The sequence below is a fragment of the Myripristis murdjan genome, chromosome 1 (assembly GCF_902150065.1).
Source record: "Myripristis murdjan chromosome 1, fMyrMur1.1, whole genome shotgun sequence".
NCBI classification, from domain to species: Eukaryota; Metazoa; Chordata; class Actinopteri; order Holocentriformes; family Holocentridae; genus Myripristis; species Myripristis murdjan.
In genome coordinates, this window is record NC_043980.1 from 24,598,953 (window position 1) to 24,611,517 (window position 12,565).

At 41.7% G+C, this 12,565-nt stretch overlaps 1 protein-coding gene across 1 annotated transcript in view; it reads right to left on the reverse strand.

Moving 5' to 3' along the window:
* The window catches only part of cntln (centlein, centrosomal protein), a 94,959-nt gene that overhangs the window by 44,428 nt on the left and 37,966 nt on the right, over positions 1-12,565 (reverse strand). Inside the window, exon 13 of the mRNA XM_030063569.1 lies at positions 10,430-10,546. Within this exon, the coding sequence (XP_029919429.1) occupies positions 10,430-10,546 (117 nt within the window). The remainder of the gene's footprint in view (positions 1-10,429; positions 10,547-12,565) is intronic.

Here is a 12,565-nt window from a genome sequence, read left to right on the forward strand (position 1 = left end):
CTAACAAAACAATGGAAACAAAACAATTTTCCCTCAAATATCAAGGCTGTAACCAAAAAAGACAACAGTCGCATAATGAGTATCTTTTTAAATATCTACAAATATCACTTTGGATTCTGCTGTGGACTCATTACTACATTACTATACAACCTTGATTTCACTTTTAAACTTGAATTGTATGCACCGGCTTCCCCTTCCAAAACAAGGAAGACGACACGGCAAAGAAACCAACTAATTAAAATGCTCTTTAATTCATCTGGAAATCAAAGTGACAAGTAACATGAAACACCCAGGTAGGGAAGTGGAGTGTGTGTGTGTGTGCGCACACATGCACTAGACAAACAGACTGAAAAGTGAGCCCAATTACCTCTCTGCAATTAGCTTTATTCCTGCTAAAGGCTAATTATAAGGAGCCATGCTCGAGACTTTGCACTTTCAAGTTATTATTAGGACCCCAAAAGAAGTCTTCTGAGGATACACGCAAGCCCCGCTGAGACCACCACACCTGAAACACACACCTAATTCCCCTCCCCTCTGCTCCACAGAGTCAGATAGAAACAAGCTCACGCTACTGTAGTGGCATTCTTCCCTCAGTTAACCTCATTACGACAGTGGGGTCTTCCCTCTGACTGACTTCTTGAGACATGTGGTGCAGTGTCTGTGCTATACCCTGTGTTTAAGGGGAAACAGTGCATTTGTGACTATAGCAAACAGATGAGCCTAATGCCAGTGAACTCAGACAACAAACCTATAAACCATTCCACTGATGTAATTATGCAAGATAAACCAAGAGATGTGTTTTTCCATACATCTGCCAAGAGAATGACTTGGGAAAAGTTATGGACATAGCAGAGGGAAGGGAAGTAATTAGCTTCTTAGCCCACACAGTCCAGTAGAGCCCTGATCTAATGGCTGACCGCAGCTTAAATAAGTACACAAATGACTCTCCCTGAGGTGGGGTGAGGAGGCAGATGGATATGTGTCACTCCTCTATAGATTTTCCTCTATAAATGAACTCCAGTCGATGAGGCCCCAGCACTGCCTTATGTGTCCAGGCTGTTAATGGCACCAACAAGCTGAAATATGCTGCATGTGGAAGGAACCTGTCCCATCTAATGTTTCTCTTTTATGCCTTTTCAGATGCTGATAGTATTGACGCTAAACCAGTGCTCATATGCAAGACATTCCATTTGGTTAAAGAATAAGCATCCTTTCTTGGATGAAGCAAGGATTAGATTGCACATGAAGCTTCTTGGCCTGGGGGCTCTAGTTTTCCACCATAACACTCTGGAGATAGAGGGCTATTGCATCCTCTGTTAAGCAACACCCAATCGCTACAGTGTCTACTGCAACCTGCCACAGATGTTGAATTCACGGGAAAATTACAAAAGCAACAGTGCAATAATGTCAATGAGTTGCCATCAAAACTAGTACATATACGTAAAAATAAAAATACTTAAACAGAAATATTTATTATTATTACTAAATAAAATAAAAGCATTTGGTTTGCAGGCCTGGTTGCTTCTAAAAACCCTGGCTTCAACTAAATCATCTTTCTAAAATTTTCTATAAGAGGTGAGCAGTGTTGACCAGGTCAGATATTCCTGTAGTAAACATATCAGTGATGAATGGTGTTTACAGCATCTTTATGTTTCTCCTTCTCTATCTAAAGCAGCACTGTCTCTTAAGACCCTCACTGCTGCTGAATTAATGAAACATACTAAAATATATTTTTTTCAACTGCACAGTTTTTTTTTTTTTTTTTTTTTTTTTTTTAGAGATAATGCAAACTCCTTCTCCTCATGCCCTCTCTCCCTCAGACTCTTTCCTCACACTTTACAGCCTTTGCTTCCCTGTATGAATATATCATTTGATAAACAGATGTTTACTTTCAGTCTATTTTGGTCCCTTATGATTGGGAGAGGAGAAATCCTGGGAAGTGGATGCAGCACAGGCTGAAGTAGCATTACGCCATATGTAAAGAACAAACCTCAAGGAGCAACATTTAAATCTGCATCACATTATACCTTCCTGCTGGTCAAACAAATTTAAGGCTTGACTCTGTTGTCAAAGTTGGATCACAAATAGCCTGCAGTTTAGGTAAAATGAAACAATGTTTTCCTGTCATATCCCTGCTAACACAGTGGAAAAAAAGGTCCACAACCCTGCCTCCTATACTTCAAATATTTTTTCTTTTGTTCAAATGAAGCTAGGTGAAAATTTTTCAATTCCCTCACAACTTACCGCTTCACCTAAGGTAGAATAACACTCAGCAGGCATGAAAGCATAAGAAGTTTCTCGGCAGAAACCAAACTAAAGGCAACAGACAGCTGTGTTATGTTTGGTAATGATGTGGTCTCCAATATAAGTCTATGTCTCGCGCCGCTCTTTTGGCCCTGTTTGTTAAAACCCTTTCGCACTCATACGGTGCTAGAATTCCAGCCCTGAGCCATTCACACCATGTCATTTGATCTCCTCTCTACCTGTGCTGCAGCTAACGCAGCTTAGAGCTCGAACTGCCAGCCTCCATCCACAAGGGTGTACAACAGTACATCATCTACGACCATTGTGCTTTCACACGCCAGCCTCCTTTTGGTTTCATGCTCAGCACATAAAAATACACAGGAAGAGCAGGGAATAGGGGAAGAAAAGGAAAACACTTCTGGCATTTTCATGGCTGGGGAAAGAATCTTGTTTTTTTTTCCTTTGTAAGGGAGGAGGCAAGACATGATTTGAGTCAGAGGGGAATTCCCCTACGGTTAAGCTCAGGCTATAGGGCTGTTCAGTCGAGGAGGGAGTTTGGGTGGATAAGCCACTGCTGTCAGCAGAAATGGGCCTAGTGGAGTTCACATGGCTCGGTGCTGTATTTTAGCTGTGGGCAATGCAGCAGCAGCAGAAACACCAGTGATTCTCTGAGAGGCAGGTTCTCCAGCCACAGGCCACTGATATGAGAGGTAAATGGGCCTTCATGTAAAAACCACTAGTGGAAATAGCCTAGGATGCCCAAAATATTCCATGCTTAAGAGGCTTTTTGTTGATGCCGTTAGGCATCCTAATATGAAATGAAATAATGTTATCATAATGTTGTCTTTATTAAATGTGAGGAAAGGAAAGACATTTGTACAGCTAAATAGCACCAGTCCAGTGAACGACTATTTGAGTAGCAGAACAAACAGGTACAGTGTTTTAATTATGTGGGGACTATTTTGCTAGAGTCCGGTTCTTTGAAACTGCTCCATTCTTTATGTTCCAATTTTAACTCTCTATGAGATGGGTACTAAGGCTTAATGGCGCTATGAAGCTTGTGTCATGATTACCAACGAAATGTAAAGCAAGTTTTTTTTTTTTTTTTAAATTAATTTAGAAAATATTTAATGAAGGGGAAACTTGTGATCTGATTTAAAAACATGCATAAAACATTATGTGTGCGTTTGTGTGAACAAATGTGTCCCTCCTCCAACTAAGCTCTAGTCCGGGGGGCAAAAGACACTCATTACTTCTAATACCTTTTAGCAAATCAAGATGCAAGAAGAAATAGCAGAATATGAGGAAAATAAGGGTAAACTTTATTAAACTTAATTAGAGTCAACGTCGCCTATTGGGGGTGGTTCATGTCCATAATGGTCACTCTCACTAGAGGAGCTTTCACTGCTATTGCAGTGTAAATCATCTCAAAGGCTTTTTCCCCAGTAATCGCTAGCTAATTTATGCTTTGATGTCGTCTGAGTGTAGCATCTTAAGTCTGAGGGTGCACTGCATGTTTATGTTGTTTATGGGACCTAAATAATCCCTGCCTCTTTTTACCAACAGACCTTTAACAACAATTAACAAGCACGGACATGGAGTGCTGCAGACAGATGCATAATGAGGCAGATAAAATGATCCCACGGCGAATCAACATTCCTAGCCCACCCTGCCTGTACTCACTTGCCAGCCATCCGCTACAACCAGGAGGAAATCTCAGTCTGAATGCAGTCTTGGAATCCTGCAGTAAACTAATTTATTTGTCTTTGCAATCAACTTGATTCAATCATCTACCTCCAGAGTGAATTTGCTATTTTTTTTTACTTGGGGAAGTATTAATTGTATAAATTGGTCTTTATGTTCCACTTCAATAGTGTACATACTTTGGTGATTACAGAAAGGACAGGTGGAGTTGAAATCATGAGCTGGCTGAAATCAGTAAGTGAAGTGCCATGGACAAACTAAACCTGATAATATTAGTCATTTCATATTCATTATAAGTTTAACATTGCTGCATTCACACAGGTTAATGTAGACAGTAAGCTGTATAAATTTCAACAGACTGGACGAGAGCAAGACAGCAATTAGGTGAGGCCAGCAGAGAATACCAGAAATGTCAACAACACTAGCCATTAGAGTTTAAATAAATAAATAAGTAAATGAATAAATAACTTTTTGCACTCGTGCGCCACAACATTACAACCAGATGTTATGCAGACACTATGTAAATGAAGAGAAATGAACAAGGAAAAGTTAATGATTTTGTTACAACAGCATATATTGCATGATAGGCCTAGGAAAAATGACCAAAATATCAACAAAAACGGCTGACACATAGCAGATGATCAGCAGTGAGATGGCTGGAATACTTTATTATGTATCTCATTCTGCTGTCATGCCATCCTGCACCCTCACCCAATTTTTCCTGTGCCATCACAAAAATGCATCTTTGCTGTCTACCTGTCTACCTGCTGTCTACAATAAATATCTAAACTGTGCACCCCTTTTCAAAATTTCTACTTTTATTGTCTTGAGGTCTAGTATCAAAATCCACTAAACTAGACTTTTTCCACTTTCAGTTGATATTGAGTTGATATATTACTATACTATATTAACTGTATATGGGTGGTTGACGTGACATGGCCTTTTTGTTATCCATAGCATCAAACACACACCAAAAAAAAAAAAAAAAAAAAAAAAAAAAATCAATTTGTCAAAAAACTTTTTTTATATTGTTCAGAGTTTTGTTCTGCTTTATGTGAACATACTGGACATACATGCAATTCATCAGTCACTTCACAATTTTCAACCAAACATGAGAAAATGTTTATATAATATAGTGTGACTGAGTGTCCCAAGCATGTTTCACAGAGTTTAAACTTAAATAAAACTAAGAAAATAAATGCAACTCTCCTCAATAAAATACTCAGTGATAATACAGATGTCTCTTTGTGATGCTGGTATTTTCCAATCCAGGCATAATATTTTGAGTCAGCTATGATCAAAAAGATTTTGTCACAAAAACTGATATCATATGGTATGACACTGTTTTATGATATTTTACAGGCAATTGTTTTTAAATCCTTGGAGAGGAGGGGTGGCGGTTCAGAGCCCTTCTCCAGTATGATTTAGTGTGATGTTTTTTATATAAACATGTCAAAGATAAATAACTTTTTTCTTATTACCACATTTAAATCTAAGTTACTATATTGCAGTGGGTATGCTGTTGGCATGCTAACATATAACCTCAAGGCCCAATTTTGTGCTAAGTGCATGAAACCTCATATGGTGTGACAGGTTTTGCTTGCCACTCCATATGATATGAACTGTATTTTCCTACAGACATAATAATTATTCATTTTAGTTAACAGTTTTCTTCTTACGTTTTATAACTAATAACTGTGCTTAATGTATATTTGTCCTTTTTTGTCCTTCTGTGTGCTTAGTCAAGCCACTGTAGCTCTTCCACTGGAGAGCTCCAACTCCAGTCAGAAGATGTCACATCTCGTGAACTCGACCTTGAGACAAGTTCAAATTAACAAGAAAAATGCAATGAAGGACAGTTTGTTAATGTTAAATATGATGACAAACTGTACGTGAGACAGATCATGGAAATAAATGGTGGGGGCTGCAGGTGAACTGGACACAACAACGTGGAAAGAAAAATGCCTTTGTCTGTCCAAACAAATCAGTCTGCATTTTCTATCATCTCAATCAAATCGTATGTGGAATATCAGAACCTACGCCGTGCAGTCAGTTTGCCATGCTGTTAAAATGTGACAGCCTTATTTATGAAGATGAAGATGAAGATGAGAAGATGGGTAAGGAGTACAGGAGAGGCAAGAAGGAGAGGAGAGGAGAAGGGGGAGAGGAGAGGAGGAGAGAGGAGAGGAGGAGAGGTGAGGGATGGGGTTGGAGAGGAAAGGGATAGAGAGACAGGGTATGAGAGGGAACAGACAGAAAAAGGAAAAGGGAGAACAAGACAAGAAGAAAGGTAGAGAAAGTGGGGGGGGGTATGTCAGCTGACATAACAAGAAAGACTGAGTCTACTCATTTACATTTGTAATAAATGAAATCAATTGAAATGGAAACTGTATTTATTATTTTGTAAATGACTGTTTGCTGTACAATGTTTAGTGGCACAATGTTCCACATTTTTGTGTGATTTTTCTTGAGTGAACAATCCACGTTTTTGCACTGACACACTGTGGTGTGGTGCGGCTCATCCTGTGGTGTGACACAGTATCATTTGGTATGACATTCAAAATTGTGACAATAAAAAGGCTTTGTTGGTGATGATTCATAAAAAACTCAGTGGAACACATACAATAATATCAGCAAGAGTCACAAGCATTTTTTTTTAGATTTAGAACAGGGTTTGTCAGATGTAGTGGATTTTGTAGTGGATAGTAATGATAAAGAATTATGATAAATTGAGTTACTGGAGAAAAGTATACCCCATTTTCATTTTGTATACGATAACCTTCATGTCACACCAAATGACGATTTAAGACACTTAATAAATTCAGATTCTGTGACTAAATTGAGATTCCAATACAAAATCTAAAAGACACACATATATTACAGGAAATCTAAGAGTCAGAACAACACACCTCATTAATTTTCCTGCCTAATATTTGATGTTTTAAAAAAAAACCCTTTTTTTTCAGGCTGAAACGTCAACCACCCATAAACTGCGTTATCTAGAACTACACATACAGCACACATTTCATAATGTTACAGTTCACATTAAGAAAACAACCACGACTGTCAGAAACATCTGTAAAGTAACAACTGAGAGTAAATACATGCCTACTTTTTACAGTGCTGAAATTGCAGGTGACACATAGTTTGTTTTACCACTTTTAGGATTTCTTATTTCCTCTGTTCTTTGTTGGTTATTTTGAATTCTATTTTCATGCTTATTTTGTAAATTCTACTATATTGTATTATATTATATTACATGTGTTTTTGTTTTTTCCCTGCTGAATCATATTTCTGGACTCACTATGACAGTCAAAAAGAGACAATATAAATAATCTAATGATGTGATTTCTGTAGAGATTTCTGCAGGGCATGTGCTCATTGTCACTTGGGTTGAAAACATGTTCTGTGTGATGGGCAGTCTCACTATTCACCCTGCCACCTTGCTGCACATTCTAGCTTGAATGTGCTATTTTTTACTATTATATTTATTGTATCATTAGTATATTTACTATAATCATTCTTATTATATTCAACAACATTATTATTTTTCATCAGTTTATTTTATTAATCCATGTTGTGGCGGAAGAAAGCACTGATCCCCTGCCCTCCCCCCTTCTTTATCTCTACATATCTTCCCCCACTACCACCTTCCATTGTTTTCATTTGAACTTCCTTCCAAGAACCCCTGTAGATCATTCATTGGTTTTCCCCTGGTTTCATCATTCCTGTATCCAATGAGTAAGAACTCTCTACTGTAAAGAACAGCCCACTCTGTTAAGGTATAAATTTGTAAGTGGCCACCCTAGAGGTCTCTTGTTTTCCTGGTACCAGAGCGCCACGGACATCGGCAGGCCTCTTTATGTGTAACAACTGTTTAATGTCTTACTTATAAGTTGGCAGTCAAAATAAATCTGGTAAAAGAAAACTATTGTTCATCGTCTGGTTCCACACATGAAGGCTGTACATTAGTTGCACCTCAACTTAGGAGAACAATGTGAACTTGGCCATTTAACATCATTCCCAAGTACAAGGGTAAGCTGAGTTCTTAAGCTATAAGCAATGTGTGCCCTACAACATTCATGAGTCATGAGCCACAGGGAGCTACAAGCTACAGCTACAAGAGCACAAGAGCAGACCTGTTTCACCTTCTTCTTCAACCTCTTATTCCGCTGGGGGGGATACAGGGGCGGGAAGGGGGGCATAAGCTTGATGACCTTCCCTCAACACTGTGGGGACCCACTGTGCAGGAGTTATCCCGGCAATATTCATTCTGGGAAATGGTCATTTGGGCCTCAAGATAGTGTTTACAAATACTGTTTTTGGAGGAGGTGATAGGGGGCATCTGTGCACAATCTCATGACAAAGTGAGAAAATAAAAGACAATGAGCAAGAGAAAATGAGAGACAACAGAGAAGTTAAAGAGAGACCGTCTTTTAAGGCCTAACACTAGCCATTTAAAGCGTGATAAGGGGCCTTTATAGGGCCCAAAATTCTTCAGCCGACAGGAGGTAATTAGCCATTAGCAGATCATTGCTAACACTTATCTACCACAACCTTCACGAGGACAATCATTGTAATACGCTCAACAGAATAGCAAGCTGCAACTGACTGCCCCAAGAGCTACTGGCCGCCGGGCTAAGGTGCTTATTGTTGCACTAACATGGACCCCCTTTTGCCTTAAATGTTTGCTATCAACAAAAATTTAAATTGCTGGGAAGCAAAGCTGCTTGATAAAGCTGTCCTTGCCTAATTACACACTGCATGGTCCTTACCCCATCTATCCTGTTCACTCCTGCTCACAACAGGCAAGGAGGGAAAAAGAGTTAGTGTTTGGAGGGAGGAAAGGCAGAGGTGGAAGAAAGATGGGCAGTGTGCTTTTGCTTGGTTTATCACACTGAGCTGGTTAATGGTTGTGAGGGCTGAGGCCAAAGGCCCAGATCACAGAGTATATGTAAGTGTGTGTGTGTGTGTGTGTATGCGCATGCATGGGTGTGTGTGTATGTGCGTGTGCACCCTGGAAGGGAGAGTTTTTGTAAAGCACGAGTTTAAAGACCTCAGCCAAGTTTACTTTGTGCCAGCCAGCCGGGCAGGGAGGGGCCCTGGGGATGGGAGTGGAGGAGACGAGGTGGAGGTGGTTGGGGGCGCATGAAGGGGATCAACACTAACCCCGGAGGACAGGACGGTTACACAGCTAGGAAGGGAGCCAGCCACTCTCCATCCCTCGTGGTTTCCCTCGCAGGTCAGTTCCAAGGACCCTGTGTGTTCACTGTAGTCTGCTTGCCCCCCATTCCCCACCCCCAGACCATCCAGTGCTTTGCTCTGCTCTGCTCCAGCCCTGGCCAGGCAGGCAGGCGGATGGACATCCCTTAACAGGCAGTAGCGGCGGCACTAGGGCTGCTAGCCTGTAATTAGCTCAGACAGCTCAGGCTTGGAGAGAGGCAGCCGGGCTACATCATAATGAGCTCAGCTGGGATTAGGAGGACAGGGCAGGGGGGTGAGCAGAGGGGAAAGCGGTGGAGGAGAAGGGGGGGCAAGTACCAGAATTCTGGCCTCAGCCTCCTGCAGCATCACAGAAGGCCATGGGGAGGCAACTGGGAAGAGGAGCGTGTAAAGGCACAGGATAGAGGAGAGAAGAGGTGAAGACAGGTGAAGGCTAGGGGGAGAGAGGAGAGAGGAAGACAATGGCTTCAGGCCAAGCTTTGTGTAGTATCTTAGAGGGTCAGTGTTCGTGGTACAGTTACAGGGGCTTCTCTAGATCAAACAAGACAGTGGCTACACTCTGCCAAGAGACAGACAGAAAGACAGACAGAGGGAGCAAGTGTGAGACAGAGCTATATGGAGTCTTGATGAAAAGCATCACTTGCAGAAAGAAGGCACTGTAATTAAAACAGTCGCTTAGCTCTAGGTCACCCTTCAGACTGTTAACACTGCCACAGCCACCAGACTCGCACCATGCTTTACTGACACTTATTTTTTGACACTAATTCCAGCAGTAGTGTGACAGCAGTGCAGAGTTTGTGCAGAGATTTCACAGCCAGAGAATCCGGTAACGTGATTTCGCTCCCTGCACTTTTATGTGTGAATTTTCAGGCAGCCAATTTTACAAATGAGCACGGAGTCTAATGATCTTGCTTTGGCCCCTGCTGGCTGGTAATGATGAGGAGGGGTAGGTGAATGCTGTGAAGCTGGGAAGGACACGCTCAAATTTTAACACCCACAAACTGTGGGGGACAGGTCGAAAGGTGAGATGGAGGGCAGAAGTTGGCAGTGGGAGTATATGTCTGTATGTGTGCTTGTGCATGTGAAAGGAAGAGGGAGAGAGACGGAAAGATTTCACAAACATGCGAACATGCAACAGTCTCCTCAGTGTCAGCATGCGTGCACATGTGTCTGTGTGTGCGTGTGGGCACACACTCAAATGTCCAGTGAAGGTAGTAACTGTGTGTGAACCTGACAACTTCAGGAGCAGATAACTTACTTTTCGACGGAGAGTTTCCTGGTGAGGCGTTTGAAGTAGGCCAGCTCATTCCACACTGCATCGCTGTTCTCGTGTCTCAGCTGCCATGACTCTGCACGTTGCGTCCTTTCGCTTGGCCTGGAGACACAAACACACACACACAAGCAGACAAATTAATGCATATATACAGAGGCAAGCAAAAGCACACACAGACAGAAACTGAACAGACAGTTGTGCATACTCTCTCTCTCTCTCTCTCTCTCTCTCTCTCACACACACACACACACACACACATGCAAACAAATACTTAAAGAAAAATGGTTGGTGGTGTACATTACCTAGCTGTCTCTGGCCAATTCACATGGGGTGCTGAAGCCCCTTAGTCTCACCCTGTTCTTGTTATTCAGCCATCTTTAGCAGTATTCAAATGAGCAGCCTTGACTTTGACATTTCTGTGGCAAATCATGTACACACACGTATGCATGTTTGTTAAAGCCCAGGGCACTGCCCATGTGGCAGGCCAATGGAGCATTCCCTGTGTGCCATGCAAATGTAAATAATGGCAAAAACACACTCACAAACGAGGTCATTCAAATGTCTACACCTCACTTATGAATACTTAATGACACTTTTTGCACAGTGGCTGCCCCCCACAACTCAACTGCCCCTTCAACACACACACATTCAGTCATTCTTGCCCCCACCACAGCCCCCCAACTCATCAATCAGTCTTAGCCTAGCGCACCACTCCAACCCATTCAGTTCCAATTAGCCTTTCATTTGCACGCTAAAACAGCTTCTGGTGAGAAATGCGCAGTTTGCAGAAGTAGCACAAGAGAAGAATCCCGTTTTTGTCACACCCACATGGACACACAAACACACACACACACACACACACACACACACACTACAGTTTCTCATTTTCACTCAATCAATGAGGTAGAGGTGTGAAAATGGATTGTGAGGGTCGTTGCTATTGCGTAGGGCTCCTTTTCCCGTGGTCATTATTGGCTATGTAGACGCCGCCACGCTACGCTAATACTAGTTAAGCCCTGGTTCCTGGGAGTTGGAGGCTACTGAGGAATGGCAAATGTTTTCATTTAATACTGCTAATGCCCCTGTGAGCAATTTGGAGCCCTTGAACTTCTTCATATAGTGCATGAGCGAGTGCGTGTGTGTGTGTATCTGTAGCCTTGAGTTAGTTTCCCAGAGTGCAAAGCTCCTTAACGGATAATCTCACTATACAGCCACAGAGATTGATGCACTTTTACTTATTCAATCGCAAACTCAGAATGTAAACGCACTGTATTCAGGCTAAAGAGTCTAAACATTGCACAGAAATGTAAGCATTCATGAGAATTTACCCACAGTTGTGTTTTTATTCTCTCTCTGTGATCTACTGTTTCAACTGCATGCCTTACAAAAGGTGTATGAAGCATTATTAAGTCACGGTAAAGCTTTATAAGTTTTAATTTGTTTACAGTGGGACTAAAAGCTGTTGAACATGGTGCCAAGAGAGAGCTATCTTCTTCAGGCCTCAGTGCTTCCTCCCCTATGGTATCCTAGTTTCCATTATTAAGCAGGAGGAAATGGAGAGAACTTTTCCACGCCGCTGCGGCTAATTGCTCTGATTCAGGGGGAATCTGTTTATGGGCGCAACTTTGATCAGAGTACGGATGCTTTAATAACCTTTAATTTTATTTACTCACCCCCATCATCCCAGTCTGATTAAAAAACTTTTTCCCTCCTCTAATATAAATAGGAAGTTGGCTTTTTCCCCCCTCTCTTTTATGCCATTTTGGGAAAATATGGAGGTAATGGTGAATGGCAGGGCAGTTTCGTTGGGACTGGCCAACTGTGCACTGGCTGCATGCTGATGAGCCAATGGGCCCTGCGGCTGCTTAGTGATTGGCTGGTTGCTCTATCCTGGGCGGCACTGGTTATCACACACTGCTAACGTCACTCAGAGGCTGGCCTCACACTAAGAGTCAGCTGGTCGAATTCAGTAACCCTGCTGATGACAGATGAAGGTTGATATTATATTAAAGGACCAGAAAACTGGGATGTCCAAACAGCGAGGCTTATGACTAAATAATATCTTTTATCTTGAATAAGCGGATTAGCGGGGCCAATACAAATTAGGAATGACCTCTCCTT